We start from the raw sequence: 24,283 nt of genomic DNA, 5'->3' as shown, positions 1-24,283 counted from the left end.
ATTACTGCAATATATTGTCAATATTCCTGTTTGTACACTGCAGAACACTTCTTCAAATATATTATGAAAACATTACAACTTACAACCAAACTAAGTAAAGTTATTGCATATGCGACAATTATTAATCAAGCAATTCAAATGAATTCAGTTACTGAACAATAAAGTGCAATACACGCTTAAACTGAGACAGACAATATGTGCTAACTGATCTCAGTGCATCACGGCCGAAGACAATGGTATGGTGTCTCTCGGTCGGAAAATGCGGGGCTCTAAATAACCTGACAGGACTTTTTTTTTTCTCTTTAATGACAGTAATACGACGTGAAGGAAAGTATACATAAGTTGCGCTTCTAGTGTTACCTTACTTCTGGAAGCAGACTGAGATGAACTTTCAGGCAGTTGATAACAACTAGAGATAATGAAGGCTAACAGTTTAGCTCCACGCGGTACTTTCTAAAGTCGCCAATTGCAGCATTCGCCTGTTTACTCACTGTGGCTACTTTTAACATGAAAGGTAACTGATAACCAGCGACCTTATGTGCAGCACAGTTGGTTGTAACTATCTAATACTTTTTCCAACTCAAAAACTTCAGTCTCTCAGGGATCAAAGTTTAGCAGCGCAGCTCTCTGTGGCTGTATCCCAATTCAGGGTCTACAGCCTTAAAGGCCGCATTTTAAGGCCGATTATGTCACTGACGAACAAGCGTTTTATGATGATCATGTTTCAAAGATTTTTATTGACAAAAAAACAACATGTTGTTCTGGAAGTAGTGCCACTAAATATAATGGTATTTTTTGTCATGGGACCATACCATACCAAATTTTCTGTAAGTGACGTGCCTCAATGCTTAGAGAAACATAATCAAGGTTAAACAAAGGTGATTCTACTTCACCAACATGTAAATCATTAGGAAAATCAAGTTGTTAAAATAGGTTTTAAAAAAGAAGCAAATAAGCTTAGGTGTGGTTCTAGGAACAGACAACAGGGGTGTTAGTAGCAAGAAGTGGGGAATTATGATGGATTCTGTCCTTGTCATATGTCTTCATAATTAAGGGAACTGAACAGTTTATTGGAGGACAGTTCCTTTTTACCAACTACTTTTTGTTCCCTGGTAAAGGAATATAATTTTTAAAGCCAAGGGACTCATTGCATGGTATTAGCTATGGTACAAGTATTGTGTAAATATGAAGAATACTGCTTTATCAACACTGTGGAAAAAAGTACAATGTGCAAAAGTGCAGTTAGAAGTCTTTTTTTTATGACTCAAACTTTATTAGATTTTAATATACAAACCCCCCCCCCCCCCCCAAAAAAAAAAAACACCCAAAAGACAGCAGAATGGACATTCCCAGTAACAAAAACAGAACAAATTGAGAATCAATGCATATTTCCATCCCAAAAAAAAAAAAAAATGATGCCAACATTTCACATAGACCAGATTACAGCCATCCTATTTAGTCCGACCTTAACTACTTTAGCCGGATACGTCACTGACCTGTATGTAAAAAGTAGTTAGCCCACTTATCTTTATAGTCGTCCAATCTATTTAGCAGTCTATATGATAATCTTTCATAAGCTGCCACTTGTCCCAAAGAGGTATACCACTGAGAGAAGGTAGGAGTCGATGAGGCCTTCCACTCTTTCACCAGCAGCTTCCTCCCCAGCATAATCGCCGTTTGCACCCAATGAGCAAGAGAAGTGGATAAGTGACTCAAAGCTGAAGGGTCTCCTAATACATAAAGACTGTTCATAAATGCGACCCCTTGACCTACAACCTTCTCTACTACAGTGTAAATATGAATCCAATAATCTTGGACTTTGGAGCACCCCCAAAGCAAATGTAAAAGTGTGCCACTTCCTTGCTGGCATTTCCAGCATGCATCATCAGTCGCTAGACCCACCCTATGCAACCGTGAGGGTGTCCAGTAAATTGAACCAATCTTGAACGCAATTCGCGTGACATTTTTTTCAGATTCCTGAGGATGCCATTCCACTCCTCCACTGTAAAGTTGAGATTTAAGTCCATTTCCCACGTTCTTTTGAGGGACAGTGTATTAGGATCAGAAGCTAATAAAAGCATTTTGTAATAAGCTGATGCCTCTTGTCCACGCCCAAAGGTTTTTTTTATTTCCTCCAGAAAGTCACAGCTTAAAGGGAACTTTGCGAATGAACCACATGTATTGGCCATCAAATGTCTTAGTTGCAGGTATTTCCAAAATTCCTGTCTAGGTAAGTCAAATTCTTCTGCAAGTTTTCCAAATGATTTAAATATACTATTTTCGTAAAGATCCCCCAACACTGTTATACCTCTCTGAAACCAGAGCTTCCAGAAGAAGGGTAGTTTAGCAATAGAAAGTTTGGGATTATACCAAATACCAGCAGATTGGTTAAGATATGGATCAAATTTGAATAATTTGGACATTCTTTTCCATACTTCTTTCAAATGAGAAAGTACCAGATGTGATTGGATACGGGGGGACAAATTAGTTGATAAGCTAATGGTGTAAATGGCGAGCAAGCAGTACTTTCAATGGAAAGCCAAGGAGGCGCTTTCTCAGGGGGTAAGAACCAATGTGCCAAATGCCGAAGAGAAAAAGCATAATGATATAAAAGTAGATTAGGCATCCTTAACCCACCTCTGTCCACTGGTTTCTGCAGTTTTCTCAGATTCAATCTAGGCTTTTTATTATTCCATATAAATGCCTTTGTCAGGATGAGGTCGTGGACGAAAGAAGGAGGACCCAAACGCTGGACTCACGGTGCAGAAATGAAGGGGATTTATTGGAGGGCGAGTGAACAAAGCAGGACAGATGGAGTGACTGGCTGGCTGAAAGACTGGAAGAATGGCTGGCTGACTAACTGAACATACAGACGGAGGGACGACATCAACATCAACATCAATGACACGACAGAGAACTGGTGAAACCGAGGAACTTAAATACACAGGTGGATGATGACAATGATTGGAAACAGGTGAGTACAGGGCTGAACATAATCTGACTAATGACACGGGAGACAAGCTGACACGGGAAAAAACAGGAAGTGAGAACATTAATGTGGCGAACCAAACTGAACATGAACAAACTGAAATCACTGGGTCAACGACCCAGGAACCCTGACAGTACCCCCCCCTCCAAAGGCCGGCACCCGACGGCCAAAAGAGAAAGAAAAAAAAACCAGAACAGGGTGGGCGGAGGGGGCCCAGGACGGAGGGACGGAGTCCACACCAAGACAGTACAGGTGGGCGCCCCCGTGGCCGAGACGAGACAGTTCAGGTGGGCGTCCACGCGGCCCGTGGCCGAGACGAGACAGTTCAGGGGGCCGACCGTGCGGACGGCAACGGCGACAGCACCGGTCCGGGGGCCGACCGCGCGGAAGGCAACGGCGGCGACGTGGACACAGTTCGGGGGGCCGGCCGCGCGGAAGGCGACGGCGGCCACTCAGGCGAAGGCGGTCCGGGGGCCAGCCGCGCGGAAGGCGACGGCGGCCACTCAGGCGAAGGCGGTCCGGGGGCCGGCCGCGCGGAAGGCGACGGCGGCCACTCAGGCAAAGGCGGTCCGGGGGCCGGCCGCGCGGAAGGCGACGGCGGCCACTCAGGCGAAGGCGGTCCGGGGGCCGCCCACGACGGCGATGGCGCCCGGCCAGTGGCTCAGCCAGCGGTCTAGAAAATGGCCGTTTAGCTCCAGACCCAAACGAGGCTGGGCCAGGCGAGGCTGAAGGCTCTGAGGCTGCAGCAGACGAAGGCTCTGAGGCTGCCGCAGACGAAGGCTCTGAGGCTGAGGCCGGGCCGGGCGTGGGTGCAGCTGAGGCCGGGCCGGGCGTGGGTGCAGCTGAGGCCGGGCCGGGCGTGGGTGCAGCTGAGGCCGGGCCGGGCGTGGGTGCAGCTGAGGCAGAGGCCGGGCCGGGCGATGCAGGCGCGGAGGCCTCTGGCCGGAGACAGGCAGGGCCAGTAGGCGCGGAGGCCCCTGGCTGAGGAGCGGCCGGGCCAGCGGGTGCGGAAACCCCTGGCTGAGGAGCGGCCGGGCCAGCGGGTGCGGAAACCCCTGGCTGAGGAGCAGGAAGGCTCACAGCTGGCTCTGGGTGCTGTCCGGGAACTGGACGGGATGGTGGACAGGTGACTGGGAAACAGGAGGCGACTGGACTACAGGGCACTGGGCGGCAGACTGGACTACAGGTGACTGGAGGACAGGTGGAGACTGGGCTACAGGTGACTGGAGGACAGGTGGAGACTGAGCTACAGGTGACTGGAGGACAGGTGGAGACTGAGCTACAGGTGACTGGAGGACAGGTGGAGACTGAGCTACAGGTGACTGGAGGACAGGCGGAGACTGAGCTACAGGTGACTGGAGGACAGGTGGAGACTGAGCTACAGGTGGCTGGAGGACAGGTGGAGACTGAGCTACAGGTGGCTGAACTGACTGGAGGGCAGCAGGAGACTGGACAGCAGGTGAGGGAACCGAATGAACTAAGGAGACTGACGGATAAACAGAGGCCGGTGAGGCTAATGGCTGAGCTAAAGAGTGAGCTAGTGACGGAGATAACATTACGGCTTGGGCTCGTAAGGCTGGTGCCTGGGCAGGGGACAGTTCAGCTAACCTAACTAGGGATACTGCGAGGGCGTGAAAAGCCGGATCAGGAGGTGGATGAAAGGGTGAAGTAGTAGGTGGACCGGTTAGCTCTTCCAAGCCTCCAGGGAGGTCAGGCTGGGTTCTGGCTGCCCTCAGCCTGGGCGCTGGGACAGGCACAGAAGGTGGCTGGACACCAGTCACCCCCACCCGAGAAACAGGAGCGGGTGTGGAGGTAGACTGGGTCGCAGCTGCCCTCCTCCTGGGAGCTGGCACTGGAGTGGGTGTAGGCTGACTGATAGGAGTGGAAATAACGACTGGGCGAGTGACACTGACAGGTCTATTGGGATTTATTCTGGTCCTTCTGCCACCACTATTTACAGTTTTTGACTGAACAGTCTTTGGGGGAGCAGAGCAGAAAAAATCCTCCCAGTCCACTTCATCCTCTAGGAGGGAAACGTCCCATGAATCAGAGATGGGTTTACTATTGGTTTGAAGTGGAGAGTCAAATGAGGGTGGAAAACAGTCGCTGGAATTCACCACGGGGAATTGCTGCAAATAGTCCATTTTATGGCGGCGTGTGCGCCGCTTTCTCCGGGAAGAGGAAGCGGCCGGGATAAACAGCTGAGCCTCTGGCGCGGTAGCCTCCGTTGAGCCGAGGTGGGAGGCGTAGCCGTTGTGCCGTGGCGATGGTGGAGGTCCGGCGAATGAGGCGGCAGGTGCGTGAGCGAGGAGCGGAGCGGCGAGAGAGGGAGCGGCCGCAACGCGGCGTGAAACGTCCACTCTCCGCGGCAAATGCTCCGGTGCAGGCGAGGCAGCAGGTGGGGGAACGCGGCGTCTCCGAGGCCCGCCCAGAGCCAAGCGAGTGCCCTCGAAGACGTGCTCTCGCTCTGCGAAGAGCCGCTGTCTCTCCTTGAGTTTTTCCGCCCAAATGGAGAGCGCTGCGTCCTGCCGCTCGAAGAGGTCCGAGTCCGCTGGGTCCACATCGTGTCTTCGTGGCACGGGTCGTGTCATTCTGTCAGGATGAGGTCGTGGACGAAAGAAGGAGGACCCAAACGCTGGACTCACGGTGCAGAAATGAAGGGGATTTATTGGAGGGCGAGTGAACAAAGCAGGACAGATGGAGTGACTGGCTGGCTGAAAGACTGGAAGAATGGCTGGCTGACTAACTGAACATACAGACGGAGGGACGACATCAACATCAACATCAATGACACGACAGAGAACTGGTGAAACCGAGGAACTTAAATACACAGGTGGATGATGACAATGATTGGAAACAGGTGAGTACAGGGCTGAACATAATCTGACTAATGACACGGGAGACAAGCTGACACGGGAAAAAACAGGAAGTGAGAACATTAATGTGGCGAACCAAACTGAACATGAACAAACTGAAATCACTGGGTCAACGACCCAGGAACCCTGACAGCCTTACAGAGCTGGTCAAATTGTTTGGTGTATTTCAAAGGAACATGAATTGGTAGAGCCTGCAACAAATAATTGAACTTAGGTGTACATACCATTTTGATTACGTTTACCTTTCCCCACATTGAGAGATACATCTGAGACCAGCGATCAATATTAATTTTCATATCGCTGAGTAAAGGTTCAAAATTTATATTTATCAGGTCTAACAAATGAGGCGGGAAGGTGATGCCTAAATACTTAATGCCCTTCTGAGGCCAGGAAAACATACCGGTTTGAAAAAGTGACCTAGGACAATAACTAGTTAACGGAAGGGCCTCTGATTTGGTCCAATTCACCTTATAACCAGAAATAGCTGAAAACGTATTTATTATTGCCTGCAAGGAGTTTAAAGACTTTTCTGGGTCTGATATAAAAAGCAAAATGTCATCGGCGTACAACATCAGTTTATGACAATCTCTCCCTATACTGACACCTGGAAAATTGGGCTCCCTACGAATAGCCACTGCCAGCGGCTCAAGGGCCAGAGCAAAAAGAATTGGAGAGAGGGGATCCCCCTGCCTGGTTCCTCTACCTGGTTCAAAAGAAGGCCCTATTATTCCATTTGTGAGTACTGATGCCTTGGGGTGTACATATGTAAGCTGAATCCAATTAATAAAGCTTTTGGTAAAACCGAAACACTCCAAAGTGGCGAATAAATATCTCCACTCGACTCTGTCGAATGCCTTTTCGGCATCCAGCGAAATCGCAGCTATGGGAGAATGGTTGTCCTGAACCGCCCACATAATATCAATTAACCACCTAACATTATCAGCTGAAGAGCGTGAGCTTATGAAACCAACTTGATCTACCTGTACAAGAGAGGTTATTACCCGGTTTAATCGATTAGCCAGAATTTTAGATAAAATCTTACTATCATAGGAGGTCAGACTTATCGGTCTGTAGCTTTTACAGTCAGTGGGGTCCTTATCCTTCTTTAGGATACTGTAAGTGTAATGATGGCTTCAGATAGTGAAGGTGGGAGCCTACCCTCTTGAAAGGATTCGTTATAAGTGTTTAAAAGCAGTGGCGCTAGATCTTCTGGAAAGGATTTATAAAATTCAGCCGTATAGCCATCCAGGCCTGGTGCTTTATCAGAAGGCAGGTGTTTAATAACTCCCACTATCTCTTCAATGGTAATGGGAGCGTCCAAATATTTCAGTTGATCCACTGTCACCCTAGGAAGATTTAAAAATAACAAAAAAAATTTTATATCACTCTCTGAAATGCTTGATTCCGAGCTATAAAGATCTTTATAGCTTGATTCCGAGCTATAAAGATCTTTATAAAAATTACTAAATATTGTATTAATTTCTTTAGGTTTAAAGAAAAGGCATCCATTATTATCTTTAACAGCTGAGATCATAGCCATAGTCTCTCTCTGTTTAATATATCTCGCTAAGAGCCTTCCGGCCTTATCCCCTTCCTCGAAGTGTTTTTGTCTAGCACGAAATAGAGAAAATTCAGCTTTTTGTGACAGTATTGCATTAAATTCATATTTTAACTTGGTCAATTCATTCACATTTAATGAAGAACGATCATTTTTAAATTTTAAATCAGCAAGTTTAATTTGACGTTCTAGATTTTGAAGTTTAGTAATATTTTCCCTCTTTTTAAATGAGGCATACTGTATTATATAACCTCTCAGGAAAGCTTTTAGTGCTTCCCATGCTACTCCTGCTGAAGGGGCAGTAGGAACATTTGTCTCTATATACAGATTGATTTGTAATCGAAGAGACTCTCTGAATGTTGCATATAATAGAAGGGTCGAATTAAGTCTCCATGTAGGCGTCCTAGCTGTATCATTAGATAGTAGCATGAGGAGATAAACAGGACTATGATCCGAGAGGATTATGGTACCAATATTACTCGATACAACAGCAGGCATTAGTGATTGGGATACCAAATAAAAATCTATCCTTGAGAAGGAGTGGTGAGGGGGGGAGAAAGAAGTATAGTCCCTTCCAGAGGGGGTTTGTAACCTCCACACATCTATGAGGCCACACGCCTCAGTCAGCCCTTTTAGGGCCCTATGAGCCCTAGAAGCATAGACTGATCTGGAACTCCGATCCAGTACCGGGTCCACAACCTCATTAAAATCCCCCCCCCCCCCCCCCAATAATAATAGGGTAATCTCCCATGTCAGATATTTTTTTCTCTAATTGTCCAAAAAAGGATGGATCATCTACGTTAGGAGCATATACATTAGCTAAGATGACCGCCTTCCCCTGAACTTCACACAACATTAACATTATTCTCCCAGCATCATCCTTACTCTTTTGGATACATTTAAACTGTAAATGTTTACCAATCAAAGTGGCCACTCCTCTGCTTTTACTAGTACCACTGGCTGCCCCTACGTATCCCACCCAACCCACGCATAGCTTCTGAGAATCTTGAGGCAACAGGTGGGTCTCTTGAACAAATGCAATGTCACACTTCTTAGATTTTATAAAGGACAATATTTTGTTTTTCTTACTAGAATTATTGAGGCCCTTGACGTTCCAGCTCATGATACTCAGATTATTTCTACTAATAGATAATTTTAAGGTACATATAAAGCAAGAGGTTCAGAAACCTGTAATAATGATTAGCAAATTTGGCATCAAGAATTAATAAAAGAAAAAAACCCCACATAAAACAAAACTATTAAAACAATACCTCAACCATGCTGGGGATCCCCAGGCAATGATTCCCCCCTTACCAAAATCCGTAATCATACACTTAACTACCACTGCCTTGAGCCCCGCTCTCCCGTACCCCGATAGTCCAGGCTGAACCCATAATTTAGTCTAAGGAGGAAAAAAGAAAGAAAAAGAAGAAAGAAAGAAAAAAAACCCTCAATCGAATATACTGGATCTACAGTCTTATCTATAAAAAATACATTCCAAACCAAACTTTGTTCTAGTTTAATGCTTATAATACAATTTAACAAACAGAACACTGAGAGTGGACAAAGTACAATAAATCCCCTAAGGGTATGAACTTGTTTCCACATGTAATGGTCTGCAAGAGGATGTAGTGAGCCATAGCCCCGTCCCCCAGGGCATGAAGCAGGCATGGAGGAGATCCAGGCCCCAGACATCCAGAGGCCTCAGAGTGCGAGAGCCCAAGGAGGACCACCGGAGGGGCATCCGTGCCACCCTCATGGGAAGGGCTGAGGATCCCCAGACGAGGCGTCACCCAGTAGCCACCGAGCAGAAGCTAGAGGGGGCTGCAGCGGCGTGCCCGCCGGCTCTGCCAGAGTGAACCGAGCCGCAGGCCCAGAGGCCGGAGGCCTGAGGGCCCCCCGCACCCCGGAGGAGGCCTGACCGAGCAACAGGCGCCAGGCCCCGCCAGGTAGCCGCCGGGAGTGAGCCGGTACATACCTGAGTGCCCAGCCCTGGACACCAAGAACCACCAATGCACCGACCCCTGAGGGCATCAGTCACCGGCAGGGAGTGTGGTGAGGGGAGATAGGCCTTGGAGGGCCTGGGAGTTCCCAGAGAGGTGGAGTCTAAGACCCGACCTGACATATAGACACAGACAAACAGGCACACACAGACACAATCATGCATTCCCACCCTCATGCACACATATACACTCAACAAAAATATAAACGCAACACCTTTGTTACTGCTCCCATTCCCCATGGGATGGACGTAGAGACCTAAAATTCATCCCAGATACACAATATAACCATCCCTCCCAAACAGTGGTCACAAATCAGTCCAAATGTGTGGTAGTGGGCACATCTGCTATATTGAGATAATCCATCCCACCTCACAGGTGTGCCACATCAGGATGCTGATCTGACATCATGAGTAGTGCACAGGTGTACCTCAGACTGCCCACAACAAAAGGCCACCCTGGAATGTGCAGTTTTGTCTCACAGCAAAATGCCACAGATGCCACAAGCAATGAGGGAGCGTGCAATTGGCATGCTGACAGCAGGAATGTCAACCAGATCTGTCGCCCGTGCATTGAATGTTCATTTCTCAACCATAAGCCGTCTCCACAGGCGTTTCAGAGAATATGGCAGCACATCCAACCGGCCTCACAACCGCAGACCTCGTGTAACCACACCAGCCCAGGACCTCCACATCCAGCAGGTTCACCTCCAAGATCGTCTGAGACCAGCCACCCAGACAGCTGCTGGAACAATTGGTTTGCACAACCAAACAATTTCTGCACAAACTGTCAGAAACCGTCTCAGGGACGCTCAACTGCATGCCCGTCGTCCTCATCGGGGTAAGATAAGATAAGATAACCTTTATTAGTCCCACACGTGGGAAATTTGTCTTGACCTGACTCCAGCTCGTCGCCGTAACAGACTTGTGTGGGCAAATGCTCACATTCGATGGCGTCTGGCACGTTGGAGAGGGGTGCACTTCACGGATGAATCATGGTTCACATTGTTCAGGGCAGATGGCAGCTGAGAATGTCCCAGTTCTTGCATGGCCAGCATACTCACCGGACATGTCACCCATTGAGCATGTTCGGGATGTGCTTGCCCGGCGTATACGACAGCGTGTACCAGTTCCCACGAATATCCAACAACCTCGCACAGCCATTGAAGTGGAGTGGACCAACATTCCACAGGCCAGAATTGACAATCTGATAGACTCCATGCGACGATGTGTTGCACTGCATGAGGCAAATGGTGGTCACACCAGATACTGACCGGTTCTGGGTCCCCAGACCCCCAATAGCGCAAAAAACTGCACATTCCAGGGTGGCCTTTTGTTGTGGGCAGTCTGAGGTACACCTGTGCACTACTCATGATGTCAGATCAGCATCCTGATGTGGCACACCTGTGAGGTGGGATGGATTATCTCAATATAGCAGATGTGCCCACTACCACACATTTGGACTGATTTGTGACCACTGTTTGGGAGGGATGGTTATATTGTGTATCTGGAATGAATTTTAGGTCTCTACGTCCATCCCATGGGGAATGGGAGCAGTAACAAAGGTGTTGCGTTTATATTTTTGTTGAGTGTACAAACACTCAGCACTCACCCAACGTAAGGATTGACATAAATGGACATGTACACAGAATCACACTCCCCAAACATACTCTATACCCCGGGTCCAGGTACCCTCGCCCCCAGAGGGGGAAACAGAACCCAGACCCAAGAGATGTTACCCTTCCCCCCGGGGTGGAGGCAAGCAGACCGTCCCAGGCTCCGCAGCAGCAGGGAGGCCTATCAGACAGCTAACATCTCCTCCCAGCCGCCCCGCCCCAATGGCTAGCAGAGAACGGGGGGTGTGTGAAGACCCCATACCTCCCTCCTCCCGCTCATGTGTAGTGTTGCTGCGTGTTGTTCTAAAGTGCATTTAAAACAAGGGAGAGCATGGTGCTGCTGCCAGAGAGCAGCAGGTGTTAACACGGCCCCTCCCGAGAACCCTCAATGTCTACATGGATTTAAAATTGAGAGGTGGGCACGAGCGCCAGAGGTAGGTTTGAGTAGTAATGTGGATGTCTAAGTTGTGAGATAAAATTGAGGCACAGGTGGCCAGAAGGGGACAGAGGTGGGGGGGGAATGTCTCCCCTGCACCCTTGTGACACACCCGCACCCCAAGGCCCTACCTGTGTGGGTGAGTGTGGTGGAGCGGGAAGAGGGAGGTAGCCGGGGATGGGGAGGAAAAGGAGCGAGGGGAGGATGCCCCTCCCTAGGGCCAGCTCCCCCGCTGATCCCAGTAGGCACCCCCGTCCTCTGGTACCCACCAAGGCAAGGGAGCCCAGGTCCATCCAGACCGGGGCCTACGGCAGCAGCACCGCCAAGCCCCACAGGACCCGGAGCAGCCCACCCTACCCCACCGCAGAGGAAACTGTACCCACCCCAACATTCAATCGTCTCTCAGACTACACAAGACAACAGACACCCAGGTTAAGTTTATTCTCCACCTCTCCTATGTCTCTCCCCCACCTGCAGAGTGGACTCCTGCAAGGATGGAACAACCTCCCCGCCAGTTGAAGAGGCCCCCAGTTAGGCCGATGCACAAGAGGCCCCCTGCGCCAGCGCTGAGCCCCCGTCCACCCACCCGCTCACAGCCTCGGTGACACACCGACGAGGACCAAAGCCCCCAAGGCCCAGCCAGAGCCCCAGCACGGAGGCGAAGCACCCCCGAACCCCAAACCCCCACGCCTGCCCCGGATCCACTCAGGGGCAGCCAGGCCACCAGGCCAGTAACCTACGTCCACCAGTACAGACCATCCTCCAGCCCCGCTGCACGCAGCCACGAGGAGAACAACCTCTAACAGCGACCAGAGCCACTTTACCAGGTTATGAACACAACCCCTGGGTTAAGCCCTCCAGGGATAACGTCCTCATGTTTCTGCATTAATGCTGCTCCAAGACCAGCATCGCATGCATCAGTGTGAATGAAGAATGGACGCGAAAAATCTGAGAACCTGAGGACTGGTGCTGAGGTTATAGAATGTTTCAGAAAGTCCACAGCTGCCTGAAACTTTTCATCCCAGTGAAACTGCACGTCATTTTTAGTGAGGGCGAAGAGTGGCTCTGCATGGCGGGCATAGTCCTGTACAAAGCGGCGATAGTAGCCAGTTAGGCCAAGGAACTGAATTTGAATTGAATTAAAATTTTTATTTCAGTCAACAACAACAACAACAACAGATTAAAATTTTACATAAAAGTACTCAAACAGTAACCGAAAAAGGAATAGGCTGAAGCCTCATGGCTTATACTTATCCTATCCCTTACCCCCATAGAAATAATCAAATCCTTAACCAAGAAAATAAATAACATTGATAAATAAGTTGTATAACAGTTTGAAAAGAAATCAATGATAAATCAAGAAATTTAATCAACACAAAAAAATTTAACAAACCAAATTTCTATGACCTTGTATAATACTAATTTTTAAATCTTCCTGAAGAATGACAAAGAAAAACACATCTTCAGTTCATCATTAAGTCCATTCCATAATTTCACTCCCAAAACTGACACACATCTATACTTAACATTGGTTCTCACTTTAGGCATTTCAAACTTATAAGACCCCCTCAAATCATATTTTCCATCTCTTAGTTGAAACATACTTAAAATACAAATTGGAACATTCTTTTTCATCACACAATATATCATTTCTAAAGTTTTAGAATATATAATGTCCATGAATTTTAACATAGATGATACTACAAAAAACTGGTTGGTGGACTGCCTATATCCAACTTTATTTATTATTCTAATAGAATAGAATAGAATAGAATTCAACTTTATTGTCATTGCACATGCACAGGTACAGGGCAACGAAATGCAGTTTGCATCCATACAGAAGTGCTTTAGTGATATAGATATATTACAATATATATTAGCAATAATATAGATATGTGAGTATATTACAGAAATGGGTCTATTATGGTATGTTATAATGTACACGGTATGAAGTATGTTGAATTTGATGATGAATTTTTTTGCAATTTAAATATTGAATCCAAATATATTTTGTATGTGTTCCCCCAAATTTCTGCACAGTAGGTCATATAAGGCAAACAAAGGGAAGTATACAATAAATAAAGGCAGTTCATATTCAAAAAATCTCTTGTTTTATAAAGAATAGAAATAGTCTTGGATAATTTTCGTTTCACATGCTCTATGTGGGGCTTCCAACAAAGTTTATCATCATTAATTACTCCTAAAAATTTTGTCTCATATACTCTTTCAATTTCAACATTATTTAAATTCAATTTTACTTTAATATTACTTTTACTACCTCCAAATAACATAAATTTTGTTTTACTTTCATTCAATGATAGTTTATTAAATACAAACCATCTATTTAACTTCATGAGTTCTGTTTCCACTGTTTTCAGTAATTTCTTTATGTCTTTTCCTGAGCAAAATAAGTTTGTATCATCAGCAAACATCACATATTTTAAAGTATCACTGGCTGTACAAATATCATTTATATAAAGTAAAAATAACTTAGGTCCCAAAACAGATCCTTGCGGAACTCCACAAGTTACTTTTCTAAGTATAGATTTCATGTTATTAATACTCACATATTGGAACCTATTATTCAAGTAACTATTGTTGGGTTATAATATTATTTTATGCCATGTTAGACCCCTAATTAAAGATTGTGAATTATTATGTAGTTTTAGTTTGCATTATTTTCCTGAATTAGAAGATGCTGATAACTATTGCATTTGTTAGACTGATTTGCATTACCTTAGACTGCTGATTTATTGTGAATGAATGATGATGTTTTATGATGCATTATACTGCTAAGTTATAAGAAATAATGTTCGCAGAAAGTCATCGTCTTATTTGTCTGATTAGAAGAGAACAGAGCATACTGGAGCTTCCTGCTCCATCTCAGCAAGAGCAGATAAACAGGGAGCCAAGGTTGTAGCTTAGGCGCCGTGTGAGAGAAAGAATGTGAATGTTTAGGCTTTTATGATAAGGTGGGAGGACCAGAGGCTATAAGAGTTTGAGCAATGCTCCACCATTTTGAGATCTGATGCTGTCTGCGTACGGTGTTTATCTCCCACGCGTGTGATCATTAAAATCATTGTTTGACTGAACCCGACCGGACCAGTGTTGTTCTTTTGGTTTTTCATCTTGTCTCCATCCCCAATTTTGAACCCGTAACACTATTTAACCAAAATTGTACAACACCTCTTAAACCATACCTTTCACACTTCTGTAAAAGTAAAGAATGATCTATCGTATCAAAGGCTTTACGTAAATCAATAAACACACCTATTCCAAACTGTTTTTCATCCACAGCCGTTGCAATATTTTCAATAAATTCCATCACAGCTAGAGATGTTGAGCGATTTCTTCTGAACCCATACTGATGATCATTCAATAAATCATATTTATCAATAAAAGAATCTAGTTTGTTTGTAAATAGTTTTTCAAGAATCTTTGAAAAGTCCAAAGTATGGATGCCTATCTCCCCACACCACACTCCCGGTGATGCCGTGAGACGTCGGTGTGTTGGTGGTTCTTGGTGGTGAGCGTTCAAGTATAGCAGCAGCCACTGGCTCACTCCCGGTGGCTGCTGCTATACTTGTTTATTGAATTGTACACAGGTGTGCACACAGGTGTACAAACGGGTGTTCACAGACACAAACTACACCTTTCATGGATGCTACCTCAAGGCACATTGTGTGCTGTCGATCTTCTGTGATGCACAATAACATTTAATATTTAGTATTTACTGCTATTTACACTTAGCTAGACTATTGTAATTATGTTGTTTTCTTTTGCTTGTTTTCTCTTATTTTTTTTCTCAACAGCTGATCCTAATGCTGTGTGTCAATATGGCAAGACCATAATAATCCACTTGGTAAAGCAAATCCAGTGGGTGCCTTCAGACAGCAATCGTAATGGTTACAGAACCACATCGGACCAACAACAAAAGAAAGTCTTTCTGTTTATAATATATAAGGTTTTTTTTATTTAAAAATTTGTGAAATGAAATATATACAACAATTATAAGAAAAAACACTTTTTATCTATATATCGTAATCCTTACATGTTTTTAAAAAGCGCAACAGAAGAAAACTGAATATTTACATTTACAAAACCAAAATGTCCCTTTTTCAGATGGTAAAACAAATTAATCTGAATAATTAACAAAAATGAATTATTCTTATTGGTTTTCTGTTCAGGCATGGGGGATTATTGGATAATATGTATACCTATATAACTATATACACTACATATTTATCTGCATTGAACATATATACTGTAACTTACTCGTAGACTCTTCTTCACCATTGTTTATTTAGGTGGTACAGTAACAGGGCCGTTAATGCCACTGAACGTTCTCCTGAATAACTTGCTCTCCATCCCTCAATACTCACTCAGTCTCTTTCATGCACCACAACCAAAACAGTAACATTATAACAGAGATACTGAACACATCACGATAAAATCACCTTAAGGATAATTTTAATGCTATACAATCATACACAAAAACACTATAAACCCACACTGGGATATTTTATATATGAGGATCACCATAATATATGTATAATAAAAGATTATGCTGACTGCCTGTTGTAAGATTTATTAGTTAGTATTTATGTGCGATGTTTGACCGTGTCTTGACCTATTATGATAAGCCAAAGCAAAGGGTTCCTGTCTGTCTCTGTGTTCCTTTGCTGCTTTTGCTAAAGGCTGTACACCCCAGTTGGTTTTGCTTTGTTCGCTTTCTGCTGTATGTATGTTCTTGCTGTTCATATGATGCAGTGAATAAACTCTGTTTCAAGAATTCTAATCTTCTCCAGAGAATCTTTCTGAGTGCATTGATTTTAATTGGATCTTAAAAGCAATCCCGCTCCAAAGCTGTGCAATTAATTACAATTAATCACGATTATATTATTACAATTTGTCAGTGAGAGTACAAATACAACTTAATAAGAGGAAACAACATTAGAAATGTAATCATCCTCATTTCACCTGCTCCACTGACACTGACACCGTCAATGGCAACACCTTCACTTCTTCACGAGTGCGAATGTATGGAAACATCTTCTCAGTAAAAGTGTCTCTGAAGGTGTGAATGTGTTTGTTAATATCAGGACCAGAGAACGACAATTTTCCACTATTCCAGTTCAGATTCACTCTGATCCTCTGGAGCTTCTTTTGTACTACGAGAGCAGTGAGAGGAGCTGATGGTGAGTGTGCGTAGTATTTATCTTCACATGATTTTATCTTCCATAATCCAGCACATAACTCTTTCTTCTTCTCCACAGACTTTGCCAACACACCCAGTTCCCACCCTGTACTGTCTCCAACTTCAACATCCCAGCTGTGAGTCCCTGAGTTAAAGCCCTCAGAGCCCAGGACAGAGTAGAACAAATGAATCCTCTCTGGATTATCAGGAAGCTGCTGCCTCTCTCCTCCTCTCACACTGGTCAGATCTTCAGACAGGATGAGGTTTGGATGAACAGTGTTTGGGTCCAGAATGAGAGGAGTGTAGGAGACCATGTATTTCATGTTCTTCCAGATGTTGAAGGTCAGGTTGCCCAGGTGTTTGGCCTGGTCTATCAGAGCTCCTGAGGGCAGCTGTGGATCATCCAGCAGGGGACAGCGCTGGACTCTTTCCACTGCAGCCTTGTAGTTGTGCAGGAATGTGATATCTTCAGCTCTCAGCTCCTCCTCTGTGGCTCTGACTGTGTCTGAAAGAGCTGCTATCTCTCTGCTCAGAGCCTCCATCTTCTCCTTCATCATCCCACTCTTCTGCTCCTCTTCCTCCCTTAGTGCAGCCAGCCTGTCCTCCTCTTCCTCTGCAAGAAACTGATGAAGCTTCTTAAACTGCTCCTTAATCTGCCTCTCTGTGTGTCGGGCCTGGACCTTAATGTGTTCTGCTGTTTGATCAAACTTCATTTTAGCTTCTTCATAAACCTGTAACTTCTCCTTTAAGGGCTCCAGAGTTTCCTGAAGTTCCTTCTTGTATTGTCGTGCAGGTTCATCGATGGGTCTGAATCTGTGATTGGTGTGTTTTTCTGAGGCGCAGCAGATGTGACACAGTGTCTGCTGATGGTTCAGACAGAAGAGTTTGAGTTTCTCAGAGTGCAGACTGCAGAGAGCCTCTGAAGCTCTCTGATCTCTGTCCTGGAAGAATGAGGAACACATAGTAATGTAAGTTCTTAACTTTGTGCACATTTTTTGTAGAATTTCTTTTAATTGTTTATTGAATTGTTACATTCAAACACATTGCAGTGTCTACCATATATTACAAGGTAGACCCTGCAATAAAACAACAGAGAAAAATCCAACAGTCATATGACCCCTTATGTGCAAGTGCTCATGTGCAACATTGGGATGGGAAAACTCCCTTTTAATAGAAAAAAAAACATCAGCAAAACCAGGAAGAAACCGGGAAGGGTCCAATTCAATTTTATTCATATAGCACCAAATCACAACAGAAGTTGTCACAGGGCACTTTATATTGTAATTTAAACCATATAATACAGATAAAAACAATTATATGAACCCTCATAAACAGGACAAAAGACATGCTGTGGAAGAGAGCCAGAGATGAATAATCATAATTCAGTGCAGAGAAATATATAAAGGAAGAAAGGTGTATTTACACAGTGTGAGGTGTTTATACACCTCAAAGATGAGAGACTCACAACATCATGAGAATGCCCCAGCAGCATACACCTATTGCAGCACAATTGTCATGATAATGGGTCGTGTGACCCAGTGTTTGACTTTTTATGTGTCTTTTGTATTCATTTGTGTTCTAGTTTAGCTCATCTAGTTAATTTCTAGGTAGGTTTTCTGCTTCACTCTGCACGTGAGCCTTGTACTTTACGCTGGGCAGAGGGGGGAGGGGCGGTAGTTACACTCAGTAGCACAGGAACCAGAAGGAGAGAGAGAGAGAAAAAGCCAGGGGCAACAACGTCACATTAGAAAGGTATAGTAAAAATAGTGGTTTGCAGTGTTTTGTGTTGTTTTCACTTTAAATTTGTAAGAGGAAAAAGCTGAAAATTTAAATAGTTAAAAGTTGAAATGTGAATAGTTGATTTTTGTATTATATGATTTATTTATTACATTTTATGTGGAGTGAATAAATAAAAGTATATTTACGGTGGCCCCTAGAGACAAAGCACATACAAACTTCAAATCACGTACGAACACGTACAAACTCCAAAACACGTACAAACACGTACAAACTCCAAAACACGTAAAAACACGTACAAACTCCGAAGCACATAAAAACTCAAAACACGTACAAAAGACAACAGAACTGCTCCAGGATGCTGGGCGCAGTGTTGAGCTTTTGTTATTTTGAGGCTACACAAGCCAGCAAGTACCAACGACCTGATTTGGTGTGTGGTAGTCAGTGTTGGGTAAGTTACTTTAAATTAGTAACTTAGTTACATTACTAGTTACCTCCATCAAAAGTAACTCAGTTACTTCAAGTTACTTGTTACTTTCAAAGTAACTAGTTACTAGGGAAAGTAACTTTGGTTTTACTCAGACTTCTCTTGTTAATGTGTTGTGTTACGTTTTGGTGTTGTCGGTGTGTTGCTTTTGGCGTGACTGTTATGTGTTTCCTGTTTTACTTTGAAAGTCTGTGTTATCTTAGTGTTTTCAGTTTACGTTTCCCTGTCTCGTCAGGTCTAATTTGCCCCAGCTGTGTTTCCCTCCTGTTGTCCATTCCCTGATTGCCCTTCTATGTATTTAAGCCTTGTGTTTCAGTGTGTCATGGTCGCGATCTTCCCCCCCGTTGTAAATAGTTTGACGTCTGGTGTTTGGTGATGTAAATAAATGTGGTATTTTGCTTTAAATCTCGTTTTGGGATTATTTTTATTTTCCTTATTTTTATTTTCCTGCGTTGCACCCCGGTTGCCTAGGCCGGGGTGTAACATATGGGGGCTCGTCCGGGATCGCTGGAGGGTCCGAAGGAGGGACAGCTTCGGCCTTCTGTCTTCGCTGGAGGATCCGAGGGACCGCTCCAGCCTTCTGCAGCTGGTGGGCTGCGTGTCCGTGTGTGCAGCTGGTGGGCTGCGTGTCCGTGTGTGCAGCTGGTGGGCTGCGTGTCCGTGTGTGCAGCTGGTGGGCTGCGTGTCCGTGTGTGCAGCTGGTGGGCTGCGTGTCCGTGTGTGCAGCTGGTGGGCTGCTCATCCGCCTTCGCTGGAGCGTCCGAGGGACCGCTCCAGCCTTCATCCGCCTTCGCTGGATGGTCCGTGGGACCGCTCCAGCCTTCGTCGTCCGCTGGAGGGTCGGTGGGGCCGCTCCAGCCGTCATCAGCTTCGTCTGCCTTCGCTTCAGCCATCCGCCTTCGCTGGAGCGTCCGAGGGACCGCTCCAGCCTTCATCCGCCTCTGCTGGAGGGTCCGGGGGACCGCACCAGCCTTCGTCGTCTGCTGGAGGGTCCGTGGGACCGCTCCAGCCTCCATCAGCTTCGTCTGCCTTCATCCGCCTTCGCTGGGGGGAGGGTCCGTGGGACCGCCCCAGCCTTTGTCGTCGCTGGAGGGTCCGTGGGACCGCTCCAGCCTTCATCCGCCTTCGCTGGAGGGTCCGTGGGACCGCTCCAGCCTTGTCGTCGCTGGAGGGTCCGTGGGACCGCTCCAGCCTTCATCCGCCTTCGCTGGAGGGTCCGTGGGACCGCTCCAGCTTTCGTCGTCTGCTGGAGGGTCAGTGGGACCGCTCCAGCCTTCATCAGCTTCGTCTGCCTTCGCTGAGGGGAGGGTCCGTGGGACCGCCCCAGCCTTTGTCGTCGCTGGAGGGTCCGTGGGACCGCTCCAGCCTTCATCCGCCTTCGCTGGAGGGTCCGTGGGACTGCTCCAGCCTTCGTCGTCTGCTGGAGGGTCAGTGGGACCGCTCCAGCCTTCATCGGCTTCGTCTGTCTGGATCAAACTTTTCACTTGGTGTTAAATGTTTGATTTTTGGGTGGGGGGAACTGTTACGTTTTGGTGTTGTCGGTGTGTTGCTTTTGGCGTGACTGTTATGTGTTTCCTGTTTTACTTTGAAAGTCTGTGTTATCTTAGTGTTTTCAGTTTACGTTTCCCTGTCTCGTCAGGTCTAATTTGCCCCAGCTGTGTTTCCCTCCTGTTGTCCATTCCCTGATTGCCCTTCTATGTATTTAAGCCTTGTGTTTCAGTGTGTCATGGTCGCGATCTTCCCCCCCGTTGTAAATAGTTTGACGTCTGGTGTTTGGTGATGTAAATAAATGTGGTATTTTGCTTTAAATCTCGTTTTGGGATTATTTTTATTTTCCTTATTTTTATTTTCCTGCGTTGCACCCCGGTTGCCTAGGCCGGGGTGTAACAGTTGCTAAATGGATACCCAGCAAGAGTGCCAGTCTTCTAGCTTGCTTACTTGCCACAAGTGCACTGTGCCACCTACCAAAGGAAAAAATAATATGCATTTTCCACGAGAGAAATCCCACGCCTGGACCGTCGTTGACCGCCGCCATGATTCTAGCCTACGTTACAGCGTCATGTGCGCTTTTTACATCCAACACAAAAACTGCAGACGTGGTGCTTTTGATTGTACTCAGAACTAAGAAATTCTGCCTTCCGAATAGGAAGATGTAGGTAACACCAGACTGCAGATGAGCTGCATACAGGGCTGGACTGGGACAAAAAATCAGCCCGGGCATTTTGACTAGAGACCGGCCCACCAATATAGCAAAAATCATAAAGCCTTTGAATGAAAACAAACACTGTTGTGACAGTGATGTACACTGTCTTGGTGGTATATATGTATCAATCAATCATTTGTTGTAAGACTCAGATAATTATTTATTAAAAGAGAATAAGAAAGTATTTCTTTGTGCCCCCTTTTCCCTGTTAATGCCCCATCTGGCCCCCTGGCAACACTTTGCTAGACCCGCCCCTGCACAGTTACCAGCTGTCAGCTACATAGAAAAGGATCCTGGTGTTATTTGTCTCTCAGAAACAGTTCATAACTTCCCTTCAACTCATTCATGTCACCTAAAAGGTAAACCTGTTTCTCCGTCACCTGTTCAGCTCTGATGATTCAGTAAGGACATCTCCTGGTTTCATCTTCATGTTTCCCTCTCACCAGATAACCAAACCATATCATGACCAGCAGCTTTACAGCTGTGGCTCCAGCAAACATCAGCTGATACTAGAAATTAATATTAAATAAATTCTAACAACAGTTGATCAAACGTGCTGCTGTTGTTTAACGCGACATCCGGTGGTCATGACCAATCCTTGCTTGATTGAATGGGAAGAACAAAACATGTAGGCATTCTGGGCATACTTTAATATACAATGCATACTTTCAATTGTAACAGTAGAAGTGACTGATGTTTCAGAAGTAAACACAAGGGTCAAAATATTATATAATAAACCTATAGCCTCAGTTAGAACTAACAACATCATATCTAGACCATTCTATCTAGGTAGAGGTACACGCCAAGGCTGCCCCCTTTCGTCTCTTCTCTTTGTCCTAACAATTGAACCATTGGCTATTGCGATAAGGAGCAATCAAAATATCTCTGGCATTAGAACAAATAATATTGAGTCCAAAATTGGATTATACGCGGACAACATTATCTTAATGCTGTCCAAATTAAAGAGCTCAATTCCCCAGCTGTTGGCTCCATCGGGTGATGGCCTCCAGCTCGCTTTGGAACGGTTTGCAGCTGAGTGTGAAGCAGTGGGAATGAGGATCAGCAACCCCAAATCTGAGGCCATGGTTCTCAGCCGGAAAAGGGTGGAATGCCCATTTCGGGTTAGGGACAACTTCCTGCCCCAAGTGGAGGAGTTCAAGTATCTCGGGGTCTTGTTTACGAGTGATGGGAGACGGGAGCTGGAGATCGACAGACGGATTGGTGCAGTGGCCGCAGTGTGCGCATGTTGTACCGGACCGTCGTGGTGAATTTACCGGTCAATCTATGTCCCTACCCTCACCAATGGTCACAAGCTGTGGGTAGTGACCAAAAGAACGAGATTGCGGATACAAGCGGTGAAAATGAGCTTCCTCCAAAGGGTGGCTGGCCTCTCCCTTAGAGACAGGGTGAGAAGTTCAGCCATGGAAGGGCTCAGAGCAGAGCCCCTGCTCCTCCAGATTGAAAGGAGCCAGCTAAGGTGGTTCGGGCATCTGACAAAGATGCCTCCTGGATGAGGTGTTCCGGGTATGTCCCACCGGGAGAATGCCCCGGGGCAAACCCAAAACATGCTGGAGAGATTATATCTCTCTGCTGGCCTGGGAACGCCTTGTGTTGCCCGGACAAGCTAGAGGAGGTGGCTGGGGAGAGGGAGGTCTGGGCCTCTCTGATTAGGCTGCTGCCCCCGCGACCCAGCCCTGGATAAAGCGGAAGAAAATGGATGGAAGAATGGACTTTAACATCCATGCAGCCTCAACATGGCATTTAGTCTGTTATTAGACTCAATTGGCTTCTCTCAAAATATAAAAGAACCCACCCACCACTTTAATCACACCCTAGATCTTGTTTTCACATATGGCATAGAAACTGAATATTTAACAGTGTTTCTTGAAAACCCTCTCCTATCTGATCATTTCCTGATAACAGTTAAATTTATAATAACTGATTACACAGCAGTGGGGAGTAGACTTCATCACATTAGACATCTGGAGAAATACATTGCTACTTTATAAGAAAGTAAAGTAAAGCTAGAACATCTTATTACTCATCACTGATTGAAGAAAATAAGAACAACCCTAGGTTTTTCTTCAGCACTGTAGCCAGGCTGACAAAAAGTCTGAGCCAAACATCCCTTTAACCTTTTTTGATGTCCGATACAATACAAGATTATACATTTGGATATCTGCCGATATCCATATAAATCCAATTTAGTCTACTTTATACTCAGTAAAACAGTTTTTTGAATGTCTTGCTTCCTTTTTTACAAATCCATACTAAAATATGCCTACCCCTGGTCCAGAGAGAATATTCTCTTCTGAATCACTTATTTATTAACAGTACTCATTTCTCTGAACATCTTTCATTACATGAAACAACAATGGGAATACTGAAGACCTCCTGACATACCTGACAGAAGAGATCCTCCTCTGATCTGGAAGCCATTGAGTCTGTGAGTGAAGCTGAAAACAGGAGAGAGGCAGTACAGTCAGTCCTGGCTCCCCTCCCTACTCTACCACCTTCACTGAAACTTCCTTTGAGTCGTGTTTTAATTTCAAACTCACATTCAGTGTGTGGAGCGTCAGCAGCTTGAAGCAGCAGTGTTGGAGTTTTCCACTTTTCTCTCCTGTAGCTGGACTCACTCAGAGGAAGCTGCTAGTTTTGTCTGAACTCAGTCTGATCGTCTGTGCATCTCTCTTTACTGTGGAACAACAACAGGGTGGATTTTCACTCGACTGTCTCTCACAGGTGCTGTTGCTTCACCCACAATGTGGGTGTGCTTAATTCCAGAGCTTAGACGTTTAACTAACATCTGCTGTAAGACAAGTTAGAACATGCAAACTTGTAGAAAGCTCAAAAATAGCATGCCATTGTGTGGTGTAGTGTTTATTCTGCAGCAGCTACAATGTGGAGTTTGCTCTAGTAGGATTGCCGCACATTAACACACAAAGGTGGACTCTTTTTCTATCTCAAGCTGTTATTCACCGTTTTCAAGGGTGTAGTAGTATTGTACTGTATGCATTATTTATACATACATACATACATCTATATTTATATATCTGTACATATATCTCTTGATGTATTACTGTAGGGTCTACCTTAAAATATAAAGTACCTTGAGGTTAGGAACAAATAAAACATACAAAAAAAACTAAGTTTGATATCATCTAGGTGAAATATATCTGAGGGGG

General features: G+C 45.4%; 1 protein-coding gene across 1 annotated transcript; it reads right to left on the bottom strand.

Moving 5' to 3' along the window:
* Positions 1–15,423: 15,423 nt before the first annotated feature.
* Positions 15,424–23,864, bottom strand: LOC145422719 (E3 ubiquitin-protein ligase TRIM39-like). The gene is made up of 3 exons (XM_080294417.1): positions 23,657–23,864; positions 23,502–23,554; positions 15,424–17,612 (listed from the first exon to the last, which is right to left on the bottom strand). The coding sequence occupies exons 2-3, from the start codon at positions 23,535–23,537 to the stop codon at positions 16,446–16,448; spliced, it is 1,203 nt and encodes a 400-aa protein (XP_080150543.1). The 5' UTR covers positions 23,538–23,554; positions 23,657–23,864; the 3' UTR covers positions 15,424–16,445.
* Positions 23,865–24,283: the final 419 nt, after the last annotated feature.

The sequence above is a fragment of the Astatotilapia calliptera genome, chromosome 3 (assembly GCF_964374335.1).
Source record: "Astatotilapia calliptera chromosome 3, fAstCal68.1, whole genome shotgun sequence".
Lineage (NCBI taxonomy): Eukaryota > Metazoa > Chordata > Actinopteri > Cichliformes > Cichlidae > Astatotilapia > Astatotilapia calliptera.
The sequence above is the reverse complement of the archived record's forward strand: the minus strand, read 5'-3'. Positions and strand labels throughout refer to the sequence as shown.